General features: G+C 37.9%; 1 protein-coding gene across 1 annotated transcript in view; it reads right to left on the bottom strand.

Annotated features, from left to right (window-relative positions):
* Positions 1–24,565, bottom strand: part of rttn (rotatin) — a 36,452-nt gene extending 11,887 nt beyond the window's left edge. Inside the window, exons 1-34 of the mRNA XM_086151226.1 lie at positions 24,374–24,565; positions 23,877–24,064; positions 23,254–23,443; positions 23,029–23,124; positions 22,803–22,893; positions 22,403–22,517; positions 19,944–20,094; positions 19,164–19,332; positions 18,556–18,746; positions 18,248–18,363; positions 17,239–17,406; positions 16,460–16,672; positions 16,181–16,293; positions 15,954–16,080; positions 15,446–15,571; positions 14,603–14,719; positions 13,922–14,061; positions 13,110–13,281; positions 12,830–12,929; positions 10,928–11,013; positions 10,240–10,357; positions 9,729–9,825; positions 9,567–9,632; positions 9,246–9,431; positions 8,720–8,962; positions 5,530–5,686; positions 4,037–4,203; positions 3,538–3,757; positions 2,544–2,672; positions 2,266–2,382; positions 1,585–1,743; positions 1,161–1,238; positions 448–643; positions 185–282 (exon numbers count right to left, since the gene is read on the bottom strand). Coding sequence (XP_086007352.1) covers positions 185–282; positions 448–643; positions 1,161–1,238; positions 1,585–1,743; positions 2,266–2,382; positions 2,544–2,672; positions 3,538–3,757; positions 4,037–4,203; positions 5,530–5,686; positions 8,720–8,962; positions 9,246–9,431; positions 9,567–9,632; positions 9,729–9,825; positions 10,240–10,357; positions 10,928–11,013; positions 12,830–12,929; positions 13,110–13,281; positions 13,922–14,061; positions 14,603–14,719; positions 15,446–15,571; positions 15,954–16,080; positions 16,181–16,293; positions 16,460–16,672; positions 17,239–17,406; positions 18,248–18,363; positions 18,556–18,746; positions 19,164–19,332; positions 19,944–20,094; positions 22,403–22,517; positions 22,803–22,893; positions 23,029–23,124; positions 23,254–23,443; positions 23,877–24,064; positions 24,374–24,404 — 4,731 coding nt within the window. The 5' untranslated portion in view covers positions 24,405–24,565. The remainder of the gene's footprint in view (positions 1–184; positions 283–447; positions 644–1,160; positions 1,239–1,584; positions 1,744–2,265; positions 2,383–2,543; positions 2,673–3,537; positions 3,758–4,036; positions 4,204–5,529; positions 5,687–8,719; positions 8,963–9,245; positions 9,432–9,566; positions 9,633–9,728; positions 9,826–10,239; positions 10,358–10,927; positions 11,014–12,829; positions 12,930–13,109; positions 13,282–13,921; positions 14,062–14,602; positions 14,720–15,445; positions 15,572–15,953; positions 16,081–16,180; positions 16,294–16,459; positions 16,673–17,238; positions 17,407–18,247; positions 18,364–18,555; positions 18,747–19,163; positions 19,333–19,943; positions 20,095–22,402; positions 22,518–22,802; positions 22,894–23,028; positions 23,125–23,253; positions 23,444–23,876; positions 24,065–24,373) is intronic.
* Between the last annotated feature and the right edge of the window lie 2,549 nt (positions 24,566–27,114).

Raw genomic sequence — 27,114 nt, 5'->3', positions numbered from 1 at the left:
ACATAAAATAAGACGATTTTGGAAAAAAAGAAATAAAAAGAGGTTTCTGGATATAAATGCCCTCTTTTCTTATTCTTTTAAATTTCCGTACCAAAATAAGGATACTGTGCTAATGATAATGGGATTGACAGATAATCCTCAAATTATCAATCCTCATGTTTGGTGGTAATAAGAGAAAGTTCACCAAAGTGCTAGAGGTGGAGAGGGAGCTAGATGGTCTGGCAGAGTTGTCAGTTGGTGTTGGTCCAGTGTATCTCCCAAGCCACAGTGAATTCTCAGAATCTACACAAAAATAATCACACACTGGCATCCAATTTAACATGACTAATAGCAGTAACATGCAATCACTGTATAACAAAAGCTATGCATCATTATGTGAGGTATCTTTTTGATAAGATATTCAATAAGTAGAGATAGGTACTTGAATTATACAGAAATAATATATACCTAAAGAGGCGCTGTCCTGAAGGCTTGGTCCAGTGGCAGCAACAGAACCTTGAAGGTAAAATGTGTACCTGCCTCTGTAACACCTTGATGCACAAAGAGCAACATGCTCGAAATACTGGCAGTGGCAAAGGAGAGCCTGAAGAGCAGGAAGGCCAACCAGCGACACCCCAGACACCTCATCATGGACACAAGGGTGCTGGGGGAATGAGATGATTAACATGTTTTTATTCTGAAAGCCCTTGCACAAATAAAAAACAATGCAAAGGAAACATAAATGAGAAGGCATTTCAAGCTTCAATACATTTTGTCGAGTTTTTTTATATCTATTCATACAGCTCCCACATATATAGTTTGGTGTTGGCATTTTTATTGAGTTTGATTTGTGTAATGCATTTCTTCCCTATTAAATTTTTAGTAGTTGCAAGATGGGATCAGGCACACAGGCTATTTATTTTAAAATGTAGAATTACCTTTGACACGTACAGTTCTCTCTATGAGAGATTGCAGATAAGATGATACAAGATTTCTAACAGAGATTTACATTTCACTTTGAACGTCAAACCCTAGACTGCAGTAAAATTTCTATGCTAGTCCCTGGCTGGCTCAACAAGAGGAGGCATGACTTAGAAATGAAAGGGTAAGGGTAGAAAGAGGAAAAAACACAGAGAGATGGGGAGTGAAAAGCTTTTCAGTTGGCTGGCAAAGCTGCTGACCTGCCAGTGGGAGTCCTTGGCCTCCTCTGCATTGGCAGGCATGGGCATTACCAGCAAGTTCTGCAGGATAAATGCGGCCTGGACACACAAAAGCATAACAACAAGAGCAAAAAAAAAAAAATGTGTGCGCACACACACACAATGTCAAGTGCATCAGTGACAGTGCCATCTGCCTGTATTTGGCTCTTAATACATCAAGTCCAGCAACATTTTCTAATGACAGATGGAAGGTCTAATTTTAATAAGTGTGCAAACAAGTACTTAAACTAAAGAGGAATTTAAAGACTGCTGCAAAACTGAGCACTGCAATTCTACGCTATATTACGGATGGTGTTCGACATTGCTTTTTGTTCATGCTAAAAAAATATCTATTGAACAAATCTAGGCAGCAGAAAGATCAACACTTGCAGCAATAACAATGTACCTCTCTCCGGACCATGCTACTCTCCTGCTGATTGAGGAGGATGTTCAGCAATGTGCCCCACAGTCCCCCGGTAAGGTTTTGACAGCTGGCACACAGAGCCTGACATCCACTGGGGAGTGAGGACAGAGCTGCACCTAAACCCAAACTGGCAAACCTGACCTGGGATAAGATGGGGTTCATTATTTGTCAAGATGTTCTAGAGAGGGTAAAAAGATAAAACGAGAGGGCTGAAGGGCATTACCCCATCAGTTAATGAAAGAAATACATAAAATGTATCCGAAGGCATTTAAATGAGAATGAATTTGAACCTGCTGGTGCCTCTTAACTGATCGCATACTCAAAGTCTACCTTGTCAAGGGAGCCTCTTGACTAACTTGTGAGGAAACTTATTTTTGGAAACTGAAAGAGAGAATTTGATATGCCTAGCTGTCATGTGCTTCCCTTTGGCTGAGATTTTGCATGTCTCTTATGGTTTCAATTTATCCAAAAAGCCAAGTGTCTAGAATCATCATTTTATGACAGTTTATGACAGAGAAAGTATGAAGTGGAGATGAAGAAAGAATAGTGAAAAGCTGAATATTAAAGACTGGTGCCCTATATAGGGAATCTTTATTAATCTTTTGAAAAGAATTCTTGGTTAAATTACTATTAAGGAAAATGAGATGCCAGAGATTTCCATACCTCTTGATCTCTATCCACCCAGAGTGGAATGAGCCAAGCCAAACCAAGTTGAGAAGCAGTGGCTTGCTCAGGAGCTGCTTCATTCCCAAAAGACCAAAGGGATATTATATCCTGCTCCTGACAAAATAGAAAGAAAACAGTAACGTTGTGTTCCCTTTCTACTTACACCAGACAGGAGCATGCATGAACCTTTATTCATCTTACACATTTGAAAAATGTATTAAATAAGATTATAATGTACATATGACTGTAACAAACAGCAGATGATTGACACTTGCCTTTTCCTTGTTCTGGGCCATCATTTCATGAGACAGGTGAAGCAAACTAATGACAGCATTCTTGGTGACGCCTTTCCCCATAAAAGACATTGAGTTCCCTCCCCATTCTACATAAAATGAGGAGATGACCTGAACCAATGACAGGGATGATATTAGAAATACTGGATTTTCATTAATACATGTGTATTTAGGGTTTCTTGTTCTTTCCTGATAAAATGCAAAAAATTGCATACCAACGAATGCTACTCGTGTTACATAATGAGACCAAGAATAAGCGAGATGCATCTGAGGCTAATTTCTTTGCTCTGATGTGCCATCAGGTTGTGGGACTACACTGAAGAGAGACTATTTAGAGGCCTGATGAGCTTTAGGGTCATTCAGAATATCATGTGGGATGGTAGGTTGGAGAGTTGAGAGGGCAGAGTGAAAGAGTCAGGCATCTGATTATTAGAGACTTGAGTGTTGACAAGGGAGTTTTGCCGAAATGGAAATTAACCTTTGCTCTTCATCTAATATTAATTCATGTTCATGTAAGCTGCCTATTAATACAAAGTAGATGAACAAGGACAGCTGTTGTGGAAACACAATAGTCAAACTCACAAGGGCCTTCATTCTGAAGCAAAAGATTGAACACCTCTGTGCTGTTAATGCTGTGCAATGTATTCCACACAGTGCTATGCTTTAGTTTGATGGACTGTTGAGCAAACGAATGGAATTTGTACGGTTGATTAATCTCATCAGCATTTCAGCAGTGATGCATAGCTAATTGAGATGATCTTTACCGATTGCAATTTATGTACAGAAAACACGTTTTATTTAATTTTAATTAAATGTTCACAAATTATTGCTTTACTCTGTTAATGTAGGTATTATTGACTTTGATTATTAACTAGGTTTGTATATGTTCAGTGTATACAGAATATGTTCACAGGATGTGCAGACACACACTTTATCGCATGTCCATGCAAACTCATACACACATTCCAACACCCACCTCTAACAACCCACTGAGGTATTTGGAGCAGAGGGAGATAGGCTCCAGGTCAGAGCAGTGTGAGCTCCAGCCAGGCTGGGATGTCAGAATGACCATGCCCTGCAGTGTCCTCTCGAGGCTGGGAAGGCCATAGAAACACGGGGCGTCAGACACCCGTAGGCTCTGAAGCAAACGGAGTGCCAGCTGGCTTTTGAAGGGGCCTGCTAATGCCAAAGATAGCCTGGACAGCCAGAAACAGCAGAGTGAGAAAGAGCAAAAAGGAGGCAAACCAGACAGAGGGGTGGTTGAAAACATACAAGAACACCATGACTATTCAACAACTATTTGTCCCTTAATAATATCCTTTGTTAATGTTTTCACAGTTTTCAATGGCCTGGATAAAAAGCTTTTGATGAAGCATTTGAACTTATTTTTTCAATTTTTGTTTTACAGCTTATGAGCAAATGGGTGAATATAAATGGAGAAGTCCCAAATAAATATATAACTGACATCGTCCTACCTATCAGCTGTCTGTGAAATGCGCAAGAGCAAATTGCTAAAGAAGCTGGTGACTTCTCTTTGCAGTCTCTGGCGAACATTGTTCTTCAGCTCCTCCGTCTCCCCCAGACCTTGAGTAGCACTCTCTGTCTCCACAGCAAGCAGTAAAGTAAGGAGAGATACTGTTTCCTGAAAACAAAAAAAAATAAATAAATACCATGAGTTGAATCTATGGCATGCTATTTGCATTACATGAATAAAACAGAGTAGTGAACTTCAAATAGTTCAAATAGCAAGGTCTGTGCCACAGTGTCCCTGACTTGAAGCAATATATCCCTTCAATTGTTAAATGTTTCCTCTTCTTCAAGAAATAAGTTATTGGATTAATCATCTGGGAACAGTCTGCACTGTACTCACATTACTGCTTTTGCTCGTAGGGGAATAACAATTTAGATGTCCATTAATGGATGTGATAAAAGAAATAAAATATATGATCATACACACCATGAGGCTAAAACATGTACTACAACATTAAGTTCTATTAGTTGTTTACCTCTGATAGATAAATACTAAAATCTAAAAATACATACATCCATCCAAATAAGATAGATGAATTACACAAACATCAACTTAATACAAAAATTATTAAATCTTTCTCAAAATACAACCTAATATCACAAATGTAACTAGTACAAGTCAAGCATCATCCATAAGTACATCCACTTGTTCATATATGCAATGTATCTCACAGAAATGTGTAATATTAATTGACTGCCAGCGGTTTAGAATATGGCCATTCTTGTCCTCCTTCCATTTCCAGCATCTAGGCTGTGTTACTGAACAATAACCAAGTAGTGGGTAGTTCATGCAGATTTAGAGGGCAACAGATGTTCCTGAAACAGCTTAATAATTACAGAAAAAAGTTGGAGCCGAGCAGCGCTGCTCACCCCTACCGAGGCATTCATTGTGAGTCTGCTTTAGGTGCCAGGGGAGGCCTTATTGTTTACACACACTTATTAATGAGAAACCCAAGGTGAAATTGATTAAATCCTGAAAGTAACTCTCTCCTATAACAGTATAGTGACTTCTCCTGTAGCAAAAAAAGATGAATAACAGGAAATAACATCTGCCTCAGGTCTGCTGTGGTAGCTGAGATACTATTTTTCTATTGTTATGGGAGAGTAATATGTTCAGCTCGTCTGACAGTATGTGATTTATTCATGCTTGGATTACGAGCATACTACCGATGTGCCGTGTGTACCAATGTATTGTGTGTGGAAAGAGGGTCTAACCTGATTACTATTTCAAAGATACAACAGAAGTATACACCCTATAAGCAGGCACACACAAATACATGCATACTTGCATGCCCAAAGGCTGCAATACAACTCGTTGATAACATAAGAAGAATATTGCCAATCTACCTGGATGTCTTACTTGATCAAGAGACTGATATAGTGTTGTTGAAGTATCCAGACCACAACACAGTAAGTTTGTGTTGAAAAAAAAAAATACCTTGTTGAGAAGCAGCTCCAGTATCCACCGTAGGTCCTTGTCCTCCAGGTCAGATGCAGACTCTATGTGAATCTGTTTGAAGTAACTATTCAAAAATGCAACAATGCACACCAGCAACCTCTCATCCTCTACACAGGCTGGGTGTACCTGGAGAAACCTGCAGGGAAGAGGAGAACAGCACCAGTGACAAAAACAGAATGGCAACATCTTCAAAATCTGTCCAGGATTTTTTTTTCTACTTTAAAAAAAAAAATACATGTGAATATAAGAAAAGGGCCCGGTCTTATTTTCAGCCTAAAATTAGGCCCCCTTAAATACTCATCCAGGATGGCTTGGTTTGAAAATATTTAGATATGCCAACTCATTGTCTTATGCTGGGGTATTTTAAGATACACTACATTCTTTTCTGTTAGAAATCCATTTTAAAATTGCGCACCGGTGTGTCATGGAGTCCTTTCAGTGTACCAGAAAATGCTCTAATCTATGAAATAGAGATCTGCCTTTAATGTTTTTTTCTCTTTGACAAGACCATGGCTAACTTACTACGAGTATATATTTTCCAAATGAGCAAATTGAAATGTAATGCTTGAAAGACAGAATCTTCAATCTTAAATCACTGTGTAAAACTACAAAAGGTACTTTGCTTTAAGTAGGCATAGCCTTCTGTATTGTATATCATCTGTATACTTTTGATCATTTTTGAATTGGGAAGAATGTATGGGTTAAATATATCATCCTAACTCTCATTGGAAATCCAGTGAGGCAATATTCTTATTTAAAGAGCATCCCGTTAATTATGTCCAAGGTCAGAACTGTGGAGGGGAGTCAGTAATTGTATCGGGCAGACTAAAACACACCTGTTGTCCTGGCTACCAAATATGTGCCACGATGGTGGCATAGCTCATTTCTCATCTTTTTTTCCTTTCATAACTCCTAAATATGGACCAAAATAATAATATTATTTGTTTCTTTGGCCAATGTTCACCTGAAGCACCTGCTGGTAGATGATTTTGAAAAAATCTGATGCTTAGTACTTTCAGAATTTGAGACCATTCACCTTTTCTTTTGTCAGACCTGACCATGACACATTTAAGGAGAGATTTTTCTCCATACAAGTATGAGTGAGTATTTGACTGAGCCCTCAAATCATTGATGATCCTTGGAGTCTGGATCCATTATAGATGTCAGCTTAAGGTTTGTCCAGATCATCTAAATAATGTCCTTTCCTAATCCTAATTCCTAATAATCTGGGATCAGCTGAGGCATTCTTCCAAGGAAAAATACATTTTAAAGCATGCAACTCGAAAAAAGGCACAATGACACAAAGACCTGAGCATCTAAATATATGTACAGAGCTTTTGCATCTAACAAATACTTTAAGCAACAACTACTTCTTCAATCAGATTTCAACCTCTTACCAACCAGAAATACTGGAAAAGAAGTAGAATGACAAAGAATAATTTCTCTCATCAGCAACCATAAGATTGGCAGCTAAAAATATGAGCTAGATGAATGATGGATCGAGTGTCAAGCCACATAAGTCATGAAGAGATTAATTTCTCAAAATGTATGTATATACATCTGTAAGTGGTGTGTGTGTTTATATATTATATATAGCATATATGTATACACACACACACACACACACACACACACACATATATAATCATATTACAAAATGTCTAATTTGCTCTTTGTCTACTATTTTGAAAATGAGAGCAAATAATACAAATAATAATGACTTGGTCTTAAAGAACCATTTTTAATGGAGGACCTTACAATTTCACTGTATTCTATGAAGCAACTAGCTCACACCCAGTTTTTGTTCTTCGCTGTTAGTTTCCTTTTTCAGACTCCTCCAGAGACACTCATGCAACAAATCCTTAAAAAGTATAAATGGCTTCTGGAGGGCTACAGATTAGTCCTTTTAATAGCATATAATACCGGTACACCGAAACAGACAATTATTCCCAAGATGCTACTGTGCTGTTTAGAACCTCTTTGTCATGTTTTGTTTCTTTCCAATTTTATGACCTGCAATACTTATTTCTATGGATTCCTGCAACACAAAGAGTTTTAAATGAGGATCTTTCATCACCTTTTCATCTCTTAACTCTCGTAACTCTTAAACATAAACAATGTGGCGATTCCAAATTGAGCAGCTAACCACGTATCTTTGAATTTGAGAGGGAATGAGTTGAAAGGAGACCAGAAAATGCAGAATCAAGTTTAAAAAAAAAAAAGGTCAAGACAGATCTACTGCAGTCCATTCATTCAAACATGTTTGTCTGTTTGACTGATGCATGCAAACATCAGCACATCATGTTTGCTTGCTCTAAAATTTACTTTTTACTGGTAACCGGTACCCGAATAGCTCGGCAACCACATTTAAGTTGCCATGAAAAAAATCAAAGCAGTTTTGCAACGTGACTTATAAAAGGCAAAAGATGAGAAAACTGGATGTAGTCTTGAAGTTTTGAATTGAATAGCAATGTGAAATTTAACATTGGAGAAAACTGAGATATCAACAAGAAGATCTGCCTGAAAATGTTATTCTCTATAGCAACCATTTAGAACCTATATTCAAATAATGCACAGCACTAATATTGCGCCAGAACATGGATTGTTAGTGGACGGTTAGTTATTTGCAGTTAAAAATGATCAAATATTACTGTTTTAGGACATTTTATTGAACTGGACATTATGGATATGAATAAATAACAAATTTGATATTATTTTCTGACTTTTATGTTTCAAAGTAATCTTTCTTACTTGATAAGAGTTTGGTAAATACCATTCCTGGGGAATGGGGCAGCATGAGGTGTATATTCTATTTAAGCAGTTAGATTTTTTAACTGGATTTTGTGTGACTTTAAATATTGGTAGGAAACCTCTGGTAAAAGTAGTCATGATGATTCGTTCAAGTCTTCAAAAGACAAGAGAGATTTAAAAGGTTCAATAGGCTGCTGTGCCTATTGAGCCATAAAAAAAAGACTATTGTTCTGCAAAAAGTAATGTCTTTCACTCTGTTGTGTAGATGCAACAGATAATGACAGTCATTAAATTCCGCAGACAGAAAATGTACTTATATCATTAACCTAGTAAGACAACAAGACATATTACTGATGTAGTTACCATTGCATGAGCCCGTGGAACCCAAATCTTTACTAATATATCTTCACTCGTGTACCTGGTCACAGCGGTCTGCCAGTTGAGGGAGTGGAGAGTATCTCTGGAACTGTGGGTAGGGACGTGAGGGAAGGCCAGTCTGTCAATCAACAAGTAAAGGTTGAGCCTGGAGAGGGCAGAGATCACCGAACTGTGTCCTGGTGCTGTGAAAATGGCCTGGATGCAGTCCTGCAGTCCAGTGGGAAGGTGCATGGCCCGAAGTGACAGAACCTGTGCTTCTGACAGCTTTAGGTCAGCATGAAATCTATTAAACCAAACGAGAATATATCGTTATAGAAAATTTCATTACATACACTTAAAATATAACCAAAAAACTGAGAAATGCACTACTGAATTAAGTCCCTTTTCTGTTACAGGGAAAAGTAACATTAGTAAATTTACAAAGTAAATTATGAAATTATTTGGTATTTGACTGTTTTCAATCGTGTTATTTTCCATAACAGACACAAGTAAAAGTATATTTTTGGTCAGGAGAGTGATCAGTATCTTAGAGAACTCTGAAAAGTAATAAGCATTAAGGTCCTTACGTTGTGATGGTGGTTGAGTCATGCGACTCTAGAAGGTTGTCAATCCCAGAATGCCATGCAATGTTCCACGCAACCTGCAGGGCTTGGCGGGTGGGGGCTAAAGTCAGAAGATCAGAAAAAGGGGGCAGCACAGTGCAGTATGGGCTGACAGCGTGATGGTTTGCTGCCTTAAATGGAATGTTGTATCTGGATAGGAAATGAAAAGAGATACTTTTAAGTGTTAATTGTGTTATTAACAAGGAGACAGGAAATTTAAAAGAGGTAACAGCACAGATAAGATCAGTGAAGTGTTGACTGTCACAGCTTCACAACTCACTTTACCTGCGCATAACTGTAAGCGGCAAAGAGAATGTTGTGACTGTCACATCAGCGTTAGTTTTGTCTGACCTGGTAAGACAAATAAGAGCATGGTATAAACCTTTTTACTTAAAATGTATACAAATGTGTATGTAAGGGGTGTTAAGGTCAAATTTAGAAACTTACCATATTTCAGCGCTTGCAATTTCATCGAAAAGCAGTAAGCTCATCAGGACAGCCCCCTCACACTGGCTGATTTTATTTTCTCTCATTATCAAGGATGCTAAGATGAAAACAGTACATGTAAAATTCATGGATGTATTGGAAAAGATGCTGAAATAAAATTCCCCCAAAATTTGAGCTTGATGATTAAGATTTGATTTAGAAACCATGTAGAAGAAAACTGTTCACATGTCATAGGAAACATTAATTTGTTCACAATAAAGATGTTATTCAAACATACTGTAGTGTTATTCAAGTTCTGATAAACTGGATTTACCCCCCCTCCCCCCATTATTCAGTGCTGTTAAATACATCAATACAAAGAACTGAATGTTGGGTGGAGTTTCATAGCAAAAGTTCCATTCTAAATTTAATCACAACATAGAATGACTCATTTTTCAAAATGTGTAGCAGAACAGCGCAATGCAACATATCATGTGTTGTTATGACTTCATGAAATAGAATGTGAGTGTACCCCTGATGAGTACGAAGAGTAGGAGGCTTTGCTGTGCCAGCCTGTGTCTCAGAGATGGATCAGCATACACCATTTTCCTCAGGATACATATACAAAGTTCCAACATGCAATCGAGAGTCTGGGAGAGCAAAAACAGATACTCATAAATGCAGAGAAAATCGTACTTCTGTATCCTCCTGCTTCTGCCTTTTATACTGTCATTCAATTTAAGGTGAGTCCTAATAAAGAGATTCGGCAGTTTGCATAAAATGAGAGGTAAAAACAACCCTTTGAGATTACCCTAACATACTTGTCAGCTGAGGAAAGTCATATTCTGGGGCTCTTCAGCTTAATGTTGCTAGACATTATTACACAATTGCCCCTGTTCGCAACATCAGATTTAAGGCCATTAAGGGATGACCAGTAGCCAAAAGTAAGTCGAGGAGAAAAGTATGAGCTAACAATGGTCCATCTGACACCATGAATAGTGGCAATTTCATCCTTGTGTTTTGATCGTCTCATTGGCTTTCATACTTATACACTGGCAACACATGAACTTACAAGTAAGCACACAGAACAGGTGAATGACGATTTATGCAAAGAGTATATGCAGATGTCTTCAACAAGAAATGCATGATTTATTGTATTTGGCTTCAATGTCAATTTCTACATCATAGGACTAGTAACTGCAGTTTTATTTTTGTTTTACCTTGTTGCCATTTACGCACTCCGTAATGAAGGAAATGACTTTGTCTGCCAATCCAAGATTCTTTAGCACTGGATGCATTACAGTGTCTGCGGGGAAGTGAGGCAACAATTTCATGCACTGACAATTGACATATTTTGCATAATTGTCAGCCATTTGCCCCCCCATCCCCCATCCAACCCACCACCCATACAACTTCTTCTTCTTCTCCTTTTGGCTGTTCCTTTAGTGGTCACCATATTGGATGCTTTTCCTCCATCTAATCCTATCCTCTGCATCCTCACACCAACTAACGTCCTGTCCTCTTTCACTCCATCCATAAATCTCCTCTTTGGCCTCCTGCCTACCAGTTTCAATGTCAACATTCTTCTACCAATGTATTCACTCCCTCTCCTATCTGTCCAAACCATCTCGGTCTGGGCTGTCTGACTTTATCGCCAAAACATCTAACATGCGCTGTCCCTCTGATGGATTCATCCCCGGTCCGATCCATCCTTGTCACGAGCAAGGGGAACCTCAACATTTACATCTCTGCTTCCTCCAGCTCAGTCTCCTGTCTTTTCCTTCGTGCCACTGTCTCTAACACCAGGCACTTGTCTCACTACCACCTTGTACACCTTTCCTTTCATTCTGACTGATACTCTTCCATTGTACATCACACCTGACATTTTTCTCCAACCTGTTCCAGCCTTTCTTCCAAATGTTTTCACCTTTTCTACAATCTCCATTGCCCTGTTGATCCCACATATTTAAAATCCTTCACTCCTTGTAGCATAACCGCTCCACCTGGGTCCCTCTCATTCCAACACTGGTATTCCTTACTTGTTGAATCTTGCCTTCATTGTTCTTCTTTCCAGGGCATACCTCCACCCCTCAAGATTTTCCATCTGCTTACTGTTCTTACTATATATCACAATGTCATCTACAAATCTCATCTTCTATACTCACACAAACATAAAAAAATCCACAAAAAATCTGCTCCAATAATAAAAAAATATCTACATACTAAGAAATAGGACTGATTTTCTAAAACTTAAAGTAAAGACTACCAGTTTGTAGGCTTATGCAGTGTATGTTTTAGAGAACTGCATTAAAGACAAACACTGTAAACAGCAATAATTAAATGAGGGTTGTGCTTATTTCAACCATTTTGGTAGATGGGAGGATAGAGAAAAAAAAGGGACCATTTGGGACATTCAAGCAAATAAAACTAGAGGTGTTAGTGGAAAAGAGAAATAAACACTGTTAAGCAACAACAAAGAAGTCTGAATTTGACAAGGAAATTGAAAAACAAACAAAAAAGGTCAACTATGGTTGTAACATCAAAAGAAACAACAACAATATTAAATTAAGAAAAGATGGTAAGACTAGGGAAATTACAAAGCGTGCAAATGTTCAGGTTGAAGAATAGTGCTGCTTCAGGGTGGTCAAAATAACTGAGGCAGTATTACAAGTAGTCAGAGGTGTGCATGTCTGTGTGTGTGCCTGTGTGTTCCACTCCCGAGTGCATTTTGTCCTCACACTGTCTTACACACTGGGCTCACCAACCTATACAGCGATTAAACCAAAAATATCCAAATGACATTGTTCATTATTTTCGAGGGACATATTTATCATTTTACAGTCTTGGTAGATTATTTTGAACTACTGTTTGGGGATTATATCAAGATACACATTTTTTACACACAAAAAGTTTAGGTAAAAAGTAGAGAAAAAAGCAGTAGGGATCAAAAGAACAATGCTTTTTACATGTTAATAAGAGATTTATTAATAACTGGATAACTCATTGAGGAAGGAAATAAAAGTCAAATACAAAAAATAAAGTATTACTAGAAAGTTGTAAATTATACAATAGGTACATTTATAAGTTATGCTGGATGTTACTTGCTTCCTGGGCTTTCTCACCTTGAAGAACTATCGACAGCTGCTCAGCAGCTGATCTTCTCAGGGAGATCTCAACACTGTCGGAGGACAGAATGCAACAAAGCTTCTCCACGGACTCCACCTTTAAACCATCCCACACACACAATTTTAAAACATAAATACTAACAAACAAAGAAACCAATAAGACATTCAACACCTGGCAAAAGAGAAATCAATAGGATTATTTAAGTGCAACATGATAGGTCACAAGTCATAATTGTATAAACCTATAAGTGGTTTTGTTGTGTTTGTATATTTTTACCTTAAGAAGAGATTTATTGCTGGTCTCAAGTGAGATGTCTAAAGGATTTCTGAGGCAGTAAAGGTTGGGGAGTGAAGAGATCATACATTGATCAAACTCTGGTCTGGTTATGTTGGACTCATCGGCACAGGTTAAGTAGGGCAGGAGTAGCTGCACTGCTGCTACTCTCACACTGTTTATTTTGAACACAATTAGAGAACATTGAGCGGTTAGTCACAAAGAAAAGAATAATCTCCACTAAACACAAATTTAAAATCACCACAAAAATCAGCTTTACATTAGTTTAGACAAAATTTTATCTTCATTAAAGAATTTTAAAAGCCAACTCGGAGTTTAAACAAAAGATCCTCACCACCTCTTATATTTTAAATACTACCTCTGCCACCAATTGCCAAAAAAGTGGCTGGAAGGCAGACAAATGAATTACTTTTTGCCCAGATTTCATCAGTACTCATCTACTGGCCAGTCGGGGGAAATTTCCATCTTATTAATATGCATAGATTGGGAATGGGTACCCCCCCTTACTTTTGTAAACAAGCCTTGCAGATTATTTAGTCAAATTGATGAGCAAATAACCTGACAGCAACCTACATTACGTAAATATGTTCATCAACAGTGGCTGAGAACAAGATATTCAGATTTGCAGGAGCTCGTCTGGTTTACTAGAGACAACAGCCAAATCATCAAACAAGTTAAAATAAGCCACGACACAGAACCATGCCATCTGTGACACACAGCTATTTTGGCCATACAAACTACCAGAGACCCAAAAACTAATATTAATATGAGACAGAGGAAGAGCCCAGACTCACGTTGGCTGTTTAGTGAAAAGCAGTCTCAGGGTTGCTTTTATCTTGGCTACACTTGGACACATGTCGTCTCTTGCCACATCCAACAGGTCACTTATCAGCAGGATACAGTTTCCAAGAGACTCCTCTGTGCTGGCATACCCCTGCCACATAGAAATACACAGATACAATCCTCAAGACTGCTGCCCTAGCTGTGAATGAAGGCACCACCAGAAAAAAAAAACGGGAATTCCAGCTAAGAGGCAAGAAGTAATAAAATATGTATCGCTTTGATTTTGTGCGGTTTCATTTCATCACTTGTCGACAAGGTGGGAAGGAATCTGAATGGCCTCCTTGAATGAAATCATACTTGACAACTTAGTCAAAATCTCATGTATATTAATAAAGACTTTCTAGGCTTCCTTGTGCCTGTAACTGAGCAATTAATAAAACTTTAATTATTTAAACCCTAAAAGAAAAACATAAAACACAGCATATATGAATGAGAAAGTAATTTCTCTCGTTGACTATCTCTGATCCAACATAACTTAAATTGTAGTCTCAACAGAGCTTTTTTCTCTTTATTGTGGAGAATACAGAACACTTTACTCAGCTCCATACTTTAAACCGAAATAAATGCTGACCATGATGCAGCTTTATGAGATCTACAGAACAAAAGCAATGCATATTGTTCAGTGAGCAAACCTGTAATATGGGGATGACAGGGTAAAGTGCCTCAATGAATCTGCCCCAGGTTGATGCAGTCATCATCAATTGTCCCTTGAGCAGAAATAACAGGACATCCTTGGCAGCAACATGCACCTGTAGATCACAGGTAAAGTGCTGATCTGACATATAGCAATGCCGATAAATCACCAAGTAGTGCTAGTGTATGACTTCAAATTAACTGACTTACTTAATGAACTAGTAATACGTGCTACAGATGAATGCTGGTAGGATTAAATAGCTTTGAAATAATGTTCCAAATCTTGAAAAAAAAACAGATAGAAGACATCTCTTCACTGTCTTCTTTGCAACCAAGGCAAAAATATAAAAGTAGTGACTGGACTGAATTAATTATCATGAGTGACTTTGCCAGCACAACAAAATAAATATCAATTATAAATCAAATGGCATTTGTTGTCAAATGGTGAAGAAGTTTCACTCAGACAGATGAATTTATAAAGATGCATGACCCTCCTCGCACACACATTTTACCAGGTTGTACTGCAATTCAGTTTGCTGCATTCTTTATCCGCCCGTCCTTCCAAGTTGACTGTTTTGGTTCAAACTCTCATTTTGTGTCATTCTCGGCCACAGCGGGTGACTGATTTCAGAGAAAAAAAGCTCTGCTTGGTGGAACATATGTAGAGCCACATGTCTTCCCCATGGGAGGTGACTCAGACCAAAATACAGAGCTAAAGCAGGGTGAATTCTGGACCCAGATTTACCAGGTAGACAGAAATTAATGAAACGGATGCTCTGTAAATCTTGCTACATGGTTCAATTCATATTATATCTAACAATATGTGAAAAATGTTTACCAACCTTTTCTGTAGAATCTTGAAGCCCAAAAGCACTTATTTCATAGAGCACTCTGTGGCTTAGAAGAAAGTTGACTCCACTGCATACTGCTGGGTCTTGTCTAGACACATTATGGATGCCAAGGTAGTCCTAAGAGTGTATGCAATTACACAAAATTAGGTCGTTACTGGTCTCTATATTGTTAGCTATGTAATCTACAACCAGATAGCGTATTGTAGAATGAAAGCATGTCAGGTATCAGATGTCATGGGGGTTGTGTCATAGCATACTGTCAAAAGCCTATGTATCATTATTGTTTATGATTAAAGCCCTATCCCTTACCCTAACAGTAAGTACAAGGTTATGGTAGCGACACAAACAAGAAAGTTATCAGATAAGCTGTCAGATAATTGTGTTGCATCAATCTTCATCAAACTAATTCAGATATGGTTGGCCCTCAAAACACACGTAATTTTTGACATTAAAACAAATTTAATAAAACAATAACTGCAATTATAAGATGTTCTCTGACCTTGACGAGATTCAATGTGCAACAGTACGCTTCTGTTCTGACGGGCTTTAAAGGATGGGAAAGAAGCTTGAGAAGGAGTTTTTGACTCCGTTTCTGGAGGACTGGACTTGGGTGTTCCAACTTCCACCTAATGTCAAACACAAGAATTTAAACGATCGTGGAAGTAAAGCACAAGCATCTGCTTGGGTCTGCTTTGTTACAGAAAGGAACAGGATTTTACTTCTTACAGGTACGAGCAGGCGCAAATACAGTCCTTGACAATGGGTAAGTGCTCATGAAAGGGGAGGCCATCAACTGCTTGGTCTGCCAGCTCTAGTATCTCTGACCAGTCCTTGTTTCCCTTAAAGAAAAAAATAAACAATGCAACAAAATTCTGGAATAAAAGATTGACATGTGTCAGGCTGGGTTTGTGTCACAGTGGGTTGAATTACTCTGAACAGTTAAGCAACTGAACAGAGGTGTCTGTGCCAAGCATCTTCTGTCATAAAAGAGCATGCAGCTCATACCTCAGTGTGCACCTCCTTGAGGAAGTTGCAAGTGGATTCCATCCATAGAGCGGTGCAGGTAACTCTCCTATAGAGGTCATGACTGTCTGAGTTGACTTGCTCCAAGTAGGCCACTGCTGCCTCTTGAATACTTGGTAATAAGCTTCCAAATGACTTGTCCAAGCAAAGAAAAAATATAGCTGTTGCAGTCTGCTCTGGAAGATTTTCACTAGCCTGTGAAAATTAAAACAATAATAATTCACAACTCTGACCGGCCTGAGTGCACCTGTGCTGCTTCCCTGATCACACTATCCTACGCCATTCACTACCTCACCCATTCACATCATACCCTAACTCTGCTGTCTTCCTCATACATGCATGTCCGAGCCCACACACATCCTCTCTATTTTGTTTTGTTTTCTCTATTTTATTCATTGCTATTGTCACTCTATTAATAATGTCATTTAGTTATGGATTTTTCACCCTTCCTGTTCCTTGATGTTGTCCATTGTTGTCCCTGATGTTGTTGTTGTTGGTGCTGTCTGCTGTCTATTTATCTGCTGTCTATTTATTTGTGGATGTCTTGCTATCTTCTGTCATTCTATCTATATTTATATTCATATTTATTTTACTTTTTTATGTTTGTTTGTTTTTGACAGTATAACTCTTACACAGCAGTGACAAAGGAATTTCCACTACGGAGATCACTAAAGTTTATCTTATCTTATTTCAACATTACACAAATTCATACACAAAAATAAAATTGTTGTCATTGTAATTTGTAGGCAAAGGACACGCACCTTCTCAAGAGGAAGAATGGTCTGTAGGAGCTTAATGGTAAATACAGCAGTGCCTGTGTAGGCAATTCTGTGGTGAATTAGTGTACTATGAGGAATGTCTGCTGGAGAGTTCTGATGGTAGCTCAGAATATCCCCCAGTAGTTTCATGCAAGTCTGAAGCTTATCCCTCTAAAACACACAAAGACAAAAAAATGTAAATAAATGGACACATACTTAACAATCACAGCAAACACACACACAGACACACACACACACACTTTCAGATCAGATGCATATTCACACTCACAGACTCAAACCAGCACAGCGATACTGGCTGGTAGTCAAGGCAAAAATTGTTTGTTGAAGGGGTTAGGAATTTAATATAATCAGATTTCAGGGTTATTTTGGGACTAGATACAGATCCACCCTGTCTCGGTATGAATAAATTGGAGCAATCTATTCTCAGCCACTGGTTCTGGGAGGAGAAATTTAACAATAAAGATCAATTCCAGCAGGGGGCAGTAAATGCCCTGTACATTCCTTGGCTGACACCATCAGAAAGGCCCATTCCCAAAGGAAAAATCCTAGATGTCTGGCACACTGGGGCTGCGCTACACATAAAGATGACAAAACAGTTCTCTGGCCACATATCTCAGGACATGTATTTAACAAGATAGGGCTATAGGTTTAGGTACAATTGGGTTGGTAAATACTCTAAGCAATGAAGAAGGAAGAACAAAATACTGTGCAAAATTGAACATTAATTTACCGAACAATTCTGTTGAATCGACAACTCAGCAGAACTGCCAGATGTATGTTCAGTGTGTGTCTTTGTAAACCACAGAGAGCCTCCGTAACATCACATAATTCATTCAGCCCAATCACATGCGTTCTGTTCTCCTTGACAGCTGAGAACCGTGTGCCTGTGCATCTGTAGTAAATTGTCTAGAGGCTAACCCAGTTCCCTCATGCAGTGACGTGTACACATTCATCTACATAAGAGGTTGTCATGAGTTGTGTTTTGACTTGCCAGCTCCATCCCCACCAGGCTTCCATCGTCCCAGACCAGTTCACAAACACTGTCCCCGAGCAAGAGGACAGTGTCACACAACAGCTCCAGAACACGACGGAACACATGCGAACCCTCTGAGAAACAACAGAGAAACTTGAAGTATTTTCTGACAACATCCAGTCACCAGAGGACAATTTGGATATTAATAAGGTAAACCAAGGGAATACAATGCCTAATGTTTAATGACCTAAAACAACAGAATGACAGAGGGAACAGATGACAGTAATTTAGATAACTATTTTGAAAAACAATACACTGACATCTACCTGTCTTAAGTAGTGGTATTGCATGCTCCATGGTGTGAACCGTGAACTGAGCCAAAGTAAGTTGCTGCAACTGCAGCTCCGCAACATCTTCTACACCCAAGTCAGGAAGATCCAAATGAGCCACATCTGCAGGTGACTGAGGAATATGCCTGGGGGCTTGAGCTGATGCTCCACCTCTGTGAGAGCTCCCACTGGATGAATAACAGACAAGGAAGGAAGACAAATGAAAATTCATGATCTGTGTTCTGGCCACACAAATATAAGGAGTGACACATGAGCTATTTAGAGAAGTCTCCAAAAATGATGCGCAATCTCAGAAATGAGTGATGACCTTGGAATAACACAGACCGGCCACCAGAGGGCTCATTTTATTATTGAATTTTAACCAGAAAAATATTTGTACAATGGTTTCAAATGCAATTTTTTTATTTCAAAACACACAATAGTGTCTAATGCCTGCAATACTCAATGCAAAATAATAAAGAAATTTGATATAATTTATACGCTAGCATATGTGCTAGCACTGTTCACATGGCTACTGAAATGTGTCAATAATGCAAGAAGATTTATATAAAAAATAAATAAATAAAAAGGCGCTATACAAACACCTGTTGGATCCTGCATCACCATCTTGGCCATCTCCTCTTGCCCTCTGTCCTGTACCGCCCACCACAGAAGGCCTGGGAGAGCACTCAGCTCCTGGGGTAGAGGCCTGAGAATGCTGGGTAGCCTGGACATCCTGGGAGTAAGAAAAGGATGAGTTCTGGGATACTGGATCTAAATGGGCCACAGGAAGAAGGAAAAAAAACATTATCAAATATGTCTCCCATTGTTATGGACAAAGCAGAAAAAAAGAGATAAAAAAGACAATACATCTTGATTTGAAAATTCAAACAGGGATGCGTTAAGGGGAAAAAAAAAATCAAAACTTCAGGCAGTCATAAATAGCAAAATGTTTCAATAGATAACGTCAAATAAAAACTAGCACTGCAATTGTTAAACTATTTTTTCAATCCTGACACAGTTTCTGTTTAAGTAAGGAAAATCACATTTCTTATATTTCATCATACTTCCGTACGTCCGTTGTAATCATGGCAAGTTTTAACCAATGTGTGGAAACCATGATTTGTCAGGACATATAAGATGTGGCTATTTCCATTTAGATCATATTTTGAGAGCAAAAAGCACAAAAAGCTTCGGAATTAAGAACAATCACTGTAAATATACAATTGCGTTTAAATTAAAATTATATCCATAGATTGCCACCGCCTACACCATACAAGAATTAGGATACTGGGCATTCAAAACAATTTTCATGAACTCCATCTCAGCATTTCAAAACACCTATCAAAAGTTCCGTCAACAGGCTGACTCATGAGAAGCTCTACCTAGCTTTGTAGAATGGAAGCACGGATCTTGATGAAAGCGCAGTCTCCGTCGTAGGCCCACACAGAGCTGCCGCAGGCAAGAAAGAGCCTGGAAGTGGAGGAAGCTTGCCTCACCTTTATCCAACCCCAGCCTCAACAGGGATAAAAGGTTCTGAAAACATGGGTATATCAGAGGAGTAGCATAAGACTCCATTCTATCGATATGTACAGAACATATACATATAAATAATGAGAAATTTCCAGTGACTGGATTGGATTTATTTGAGGAGGCTAGGCTGTTCTTTTTTCCTCTTTCTCTTGCTCAATATGCCTATGAAACCAGAAGAACACAAGCTAAGCTCAGACGGTGCTTCAAAACCTGTAATAAAGCTCACAAAATAAAAACAGCATATGTACTCTAATTATTGAAAATGCAATTTGATGTAAGTTGAAAGTAGCAGTTCCAGTATCTCCAAGCAGGGCAAAGAAAACCCACGAGGAAAAGTCCTTCTCATAATGATTTTGTTGGGAAGATGAGACTGCAGAGTGGCAGAACACTAATAACGGCCATGGGATCAATGTAATACAATGCACCACTTTATCATCAAAATAGTAATGTATGAGGTCCGTCAGGACAAAATTATGTTTCCTGTAGTTCTATATCTATGTGAAGTAAAAGGCTCATAGCAGTATTACTAAAGTATTGAGATGCCGCTTGTTTAAAATACAAATGTAAAAAAATGTTCAAACCCTTTCTTTGCAGACATGGTGATGAGGCACATCTGGTGAGTCTAAAAGGAGAGGCTCATTGTGTTTACTAAATATGTGATATCTACTGAGACCCTCAAGGAAAGAAAATGAATTTTGAATCAAGGATTTTCACAACCTTCAAAATATGCATCATGCGCAAACTAGTTCTTCTAAACAATCCAATACCTGCTCAAACAAAATAATACCGCAGAGCACTCTCATCCTCCTTGGAGATCAGGGACACAGAATTATAAATTGGTGTTATATTCAAGGACACTATTATACAATTTATTATTTTGCCATTGGCTATAGTCAGAAACCACTATATTCCTTACCCAGCTACTCATTCACTTTCAATTTCAACTCCTCAATCCGGGTCATTGAATGAGACTAGAGTAATCGTTACAAAAGTTGATAAGAACCAACATATTGTATCCTGGAACTCGATATTCTAATGTCAGCAACCTGCAACATACCACCACTTTTAAGATAAAATCAGTGACAACTGACTACTGTTAAGACTACATGATCACAAAATTATTATAATTTCTATTTTTTTATTTTATATTTTAACATACAGAAGACATTATATTCCACTTCAGCCTTGGTATGTTCAAGATGTCCTGATAATATTGTTCAAATTTGTGCCTGAAGATTGAAAGATTTAGACCAGTGACTACATTCTAATGTACTAAAGTGGCTGAACTGACTAAAAATAAACACAATATTTAACAATATATTTGAGTGTATTGTGAGCAACAGGAGGTGGTTACACAGCTAAATCGTTTGGTTTGCTCAGAACATACATGGTTGTGTTTAATAAGATTGACTGAACCCCAGTGCAGATAAAACCCTCAGAGTGAAGTGGGTCTCTCTGCTTTCAAGCGGTTTGTGATGTGAAAACAAACTGGCACACTAAATGATGTTAATTGCTTTATTAATACAAAACCTAAAATATTTAATGCATCCTCTGCTGGTATTTACTGTTTAAGAACCAATCGGAACATCAATGGAACTTTTTATTTGGTAACCATACTAACACATATGGATATCTGCAATTAACAGAAAAATAAAAGCTACTAAACTGAAATGTTTGTCTTTGTATCATACTGACTGTATCATTGTGAGTTGCTGGTGGCCTAAATGTTGAGATAGCATGATTAATACAAAAGGCATATCTTCATTTTTTTTTTTTTTGTCGCAAAAAATTTGAAAACTTTTGTTGTTGAAAACCTGTAGTTTTCTTGGGAATGAGTTGAACAGAGACCTTAATCTCTACTTCCTGATAAAATAATATAAACAAAAAATGCAGTGCATATATGTGAATCACAACAATTCCATTTTCACTCTTGGGTATGCAAGTATGCAAGCATGACTAATTATGAGCATAAGAAGATTTTGGTATTTGCTATTTTGTAGTTGGTATGGTAAGGCTTTTCCAAACTTCTTTATCTGAAAATTCTTTTGTGCTCCTATTTAAGAAAACTGTTGAGATAGACTAGAAATACTAGGAGATAAAACCATAATGGGTCATCTCAGTATCACAAACAGACTTAGTTCATGTTGTAGGTACCCTAAACCCTACATTGACTAAGGGCCATCCCTAAAGCATGATCATGCTTTAGGACAATTTTACATAATTACATGTTGAGTTATCAGTACCAACAAAGCTATTATCAGTCCTTTTTTTTCAGCTGGAACAAATCTAAAACATGGTAGAGAGATAATACCTTTACAATGTTCGGCCGCTGCAGGAAGATCTCAGCAGGAAAGTCCTGCATGATGACATCACACAGAAGTTCGCATGTGGTCCGTACAAGGTTTGGGTTGCTACTCCTTAAGGAACTGTGTAAAAAAAAAAAAAAAAAACTTGATTATATGCTAAAAATCAGACGATAAAGATTGTAAGGGACACAAAAAAATTAGGTACACAAATTTACAATTTTAAGCATGCTGTAATAGATAATTATGATGGTTTACTTTATCTTTGATAGACTTTTAGCTGCATATAAATCAATACATTCTATAGCCGGAAAGTTACTCGATATGTACTGTATATGTACACACATATACAGTATACACATATACTGTATGCGTGTGTGTGTAATTTTAAAAGAAAATTCCCTTTACCTCTCGTTGGATGACAGTATGTGCTTGTCTGTGTTTGTCAGAGTCAGCCATGGAAATACAGAAAACCTCAAGCATTGCACCGACTCACACACTGCACAACATGGAGACAAAAGTGTACAGCATTGTTGGGAATTTACAGGGATGAAATGTAATGCAGTGCACATAAGTAAGGACAACAAAAACCTATGAAGACATAAATAGAAAAATACCACATTAGACATTGTACCTGCTACCTTCTGTGGCAAGATATCTGAATGGCATTGTATGCTCTTATGGAAATATCCCATTTTAGGAAAAAGCTCATCCACTGGTGCCACAGGTTCTGTAATGCAAACAGCATATGTTTAATGGTGAAACTGTCCTCCAGAAATTTTTCAACAGATTAAAATATTTAACTGCCACTGATGACAAAACTTTGAACATTAACTTCTTCTAACATTGCTTCAAACACCTGCTGAGAGCGTGATATGATGTCCATGAGAGTCAACCACTCTATGACTAGGGAGTAGTTCAGGGAGCTGAAACAGGTGGTCCAGGGTTGCATCAATAACAGCTCGCAGTCTCGGTTCCACATTAGGAGAGAGTTTGGTGAGGAAGTCAACCGCCCCAACATCCCTCAACATCTGGGATGCACTTGGATGCTTTCAAGACAGATTTTGAAAAGTACGTTTTCATGAAACTGAAAGTTGTTCACCACGGTACACTTTCCACAGTAACAACAATGTACACAGATGTACTATGTTCTGTATCTGAAGTCAGTTATTTTGCTTTACTTAATACTTATTTGTACTTATTTCTATTGGTATTCTGTTAACTACTGTTTATTTGCAAACTGTTCATTTGAAACTTATTTTTATACTTCACTAATCTGATGTTTAATGTATTCTCTGTAATTTTGGAGTCATCTGCCCAAGAATTTCCTTCGGCATTAATAAAGTTTTATTTTATTCTATTTAATATACATGTAATACTGCAATGCACGTGTTTGCTGTGAATTGTGAGAGGCAGAGCTTAATCGCCTCCTCCCTGCTGTAATTTCGACTGTGTGTGTACGGTAGCACCTTTGCCACCTACCTTTGACAGGGTTAAAAGCAACTCAAGGACCTCCTCCTGCATTGGCACCTCTGGGAAATTGAACCATTCCAGGAGATACACAAACAGCATCCTCTCTTGAACAATGTCAGACACGGATATCAGGGAATGGTCCAGTTTACACATGATGCTCCTCAATGCTCGGACTCTTATTTCCAATAAAGAATGACCTGAATTAAAAACAACGCAAAAACAGACAATGTCAAAACCAAAAACACCTGCTCAAGAAACACACCGCTAGCACAAATCTCCACGAAGCTGCTAAAGCAAATACTAAACAGCAATCAGGATCCGTTAGTTTCATTTTGTTAAGGAGACCTAACGCTAAGAAGGGTCCAACATGCAACATCTGGATCACACAAAAATCAGCTGATTCCATTTGTAATGTAAAACAGCTAATATTAAGTGAGCGCTTCAAAGTGAATTAAGCTAAACTCATCACTTTGAGCTACATTTCCCTAGCTGATTGTCTACCCTACCTATTTTCTTTATAATGGCAGACAAGTCCATATCCTGCGAACTTTGCGTTTCTCTTGAAAAAAAAAGGATTATGGAAGAAGGAAAATGCTAAAACAGAAAGCGGTAGAGCCCAGATGGTGAGTTAAGCCTTTGCATGCTAGGGTGACGTTGGAAACAAAAAAAAAACTTTTGCCCGGGTTTGTTTTCAACGACCGCGCCATCGTCACAGGCTGCGTCACTGCACTTCCTGGACAGGACCAAGTTGCGTTCAAGGTCTTTAGTTGTGTAGGAGAAACTCACTGTGCGTCCAGGTCCGCACGCCACAGTTCCCCTAGAAATTAACCACGGAAACTGAAATGTTTGGTTAAAAATACTGATGAGATTTTAGATTGTCAAGCAAAGAAATAAACAAAGCTAGAAACAACCAATAATTTGTGCAAATGAATATGACCACAAGAAAAATAATCGCATAGAACTCCATAGCAGTGATGACCATGTTTGTTTTTCCACTCAATGTTTAAAGATTTTTTTTAATTCAAAAGCTTTAAATTTGGTGATATGAAGGATTTTTAAAAGCACTAAGACTATACTTTCATCCTATTCCATTTTCTTAATCATTAAGTGCACATGTTTATTTGCACTGCCTCACCTCAGAACTTAAAATATTTGATAAAATTGCTTCAGATCTCACACTTGAGATATGATGTGGATCTCATGAGCTGACAGGGTGATAATTAACAAACTTAGTAAATGATAATTTGATATGGTGATAATACAATCACACTTTCAGTCTTTCGAGGGGGATTTCATAATTGATTCAGTTGCATATTGTATGTTCAGCTTTTAATTTGATAATTTAGAAGACTAAGGTGCAATATATACTGTAAATCTACCATTACAACAAGTAATTTACCTTGGATATTTTGGTTTGATTCTTTCATCCTTATAGAAATGTTTTCTCTATTTTGTTTTAAGAAATAATTTGTTTGCCATACTTGGAATTCTGTTTTTCGAGTCAGCTCCAGATAGAATGTCATAACACCTCTGTTTGTGACAAGCACCGCCTGACTTAACTAATTTGTTCATTTGTTAGTATCAACTGCAGACAAGATGTGAAACTCCTTTTTAAATAAATGAAAAATTGGTGCATGATGCTCTTTCCATGTGTGTCAATGGAGCATTTGCTGATGATTTTCTTGTCTTGAAAACTAAAATGATACCTTTATCACTATTCCCCCCAAGCATATATTTAGCTTGGATGCATACTTTGCATCTAATACTATTGTTCTTCATTTATGATTTAAGTTAAATCCAAGGAATTTGGTCACAATACCTTTTATGTCTACAGAAGTTCTCAGTCATCCAAATCATGGTTAGTACTGGTTGAAATCTTTTTGTGGCAACTGGACATGTGTTGCTTATCTTAAAGACATTTCACCTGTCATGCGAGAGTCTTCATCAATTTGAATGGACCGCGGGGAGTTTTCCGCATAACTCTTTGTTTCTTATAACTTGCATTACTCTTAATGCAAAAATCACCACCTAGCCTGTTTTACATGCAGCTAGTTACTCAAATGCCAGACGCAAACTTAGGCTGTTAAATGCCCAACCACTGTGCAGAAAACACGCAAATGTAAACATTTAACAGATTTTGACTCCTCCTTCTTGCATGGAAAAATAAATTGGCCAAACAATGATTTTGGTCAAAGATGATAATGAATAATCATTTGGCTTTCAATTATAGGCAGTTACCAAGTCCAAATATTGTAGCAGCATGTTGTGGGTTTTAATATGGTTTACCAAATCTAAAATGTCAATTTAAAAGAAAACCCTTGAGAGTAGTTTGATAAGAGCACTGCTTGAAAATGTGTTACTTTGTAAGTCATGCAGCAATAAATGCTTCTTCTTCATTCAAACAAACCTTTTAAGTTTTTAAGGTCCACTAAAACACACAGACATACACAGTATCCAAGTTATTAATTAAACTTAATTAAACAAAAAGATTTAACCTTAAACTGCTTGTATGAAAAATATTTTCTCTCACAAAATGTTTTAAAAGCTGTGTGAAAAAAATATTTGTAATGACATTTACAACATTTCATGGGAAAAAAAAGATGTGAAATCGATTAATTAATCATATACTTATTGTACTTATACAATATACTGCTCCCATATGGGCCATATGGGAAAAGGAAAGCAACAAGAAATTATGGTTTGAAATAGAGGGTTCTTTACTTAAAGCCCAATGTGGACAATAACAGTAATTAATGGTTTCTAAATGGTGGAAACTTGGCTGGCGCGCCCAATGACAGACCTATTACTTTATATGTTAACACATCTGATGTAATTGATGCCATTTATGCAGCATATTGAAGGACCTCTTAGGGTGATAATTATATAAAGAATGACTTGTCTCATTTCAATCCTTGTACTGGATTGAATACTGCAAAAGACAAATGGTCTGAAACCACAGCGAGGCGTGAAAACAATAAGGCTTATATTGTTTTTTTAGGCAAACACCTTCCAATGTCATTCTACAGTCATTCCTGAGATAAAACCTAAGCAGTCCCCCAGCCCTGTCACTGTTTGACATGCCTTCTGTACCCGTCTTCCGCTCCACTGCAAGTGTTGAGGATATGAGGGTAGGCACGGAGGGGCCCCCGACAATCCCCAACTTGCTAAAAGAGTCAAGTAAAAGGACTGAGTCAAACTGAAGCAAGTGCAGACATGTCATATGCAAATAATTTATGGCTGATACAGC

The sequence above is a fragment of the Fistularia commersonii genome, chromosome 8, assembly GCF_037954325.1.
Source record: "Fistularia commersonii isolate RoL2024-O1a breed Wild chromosome 8, RoL_Fcom_v1.0, whole genome shotgun sequence".
NCBI lineage: Eukaryota > Metazoa > Chordata > Actinopteri > Syngnathiformes > Fistulariidae > Fistularia > Fistularia commersonii.
This window is presented reverse-complemented; position numbering and strand designations above follow the sequence as displayed.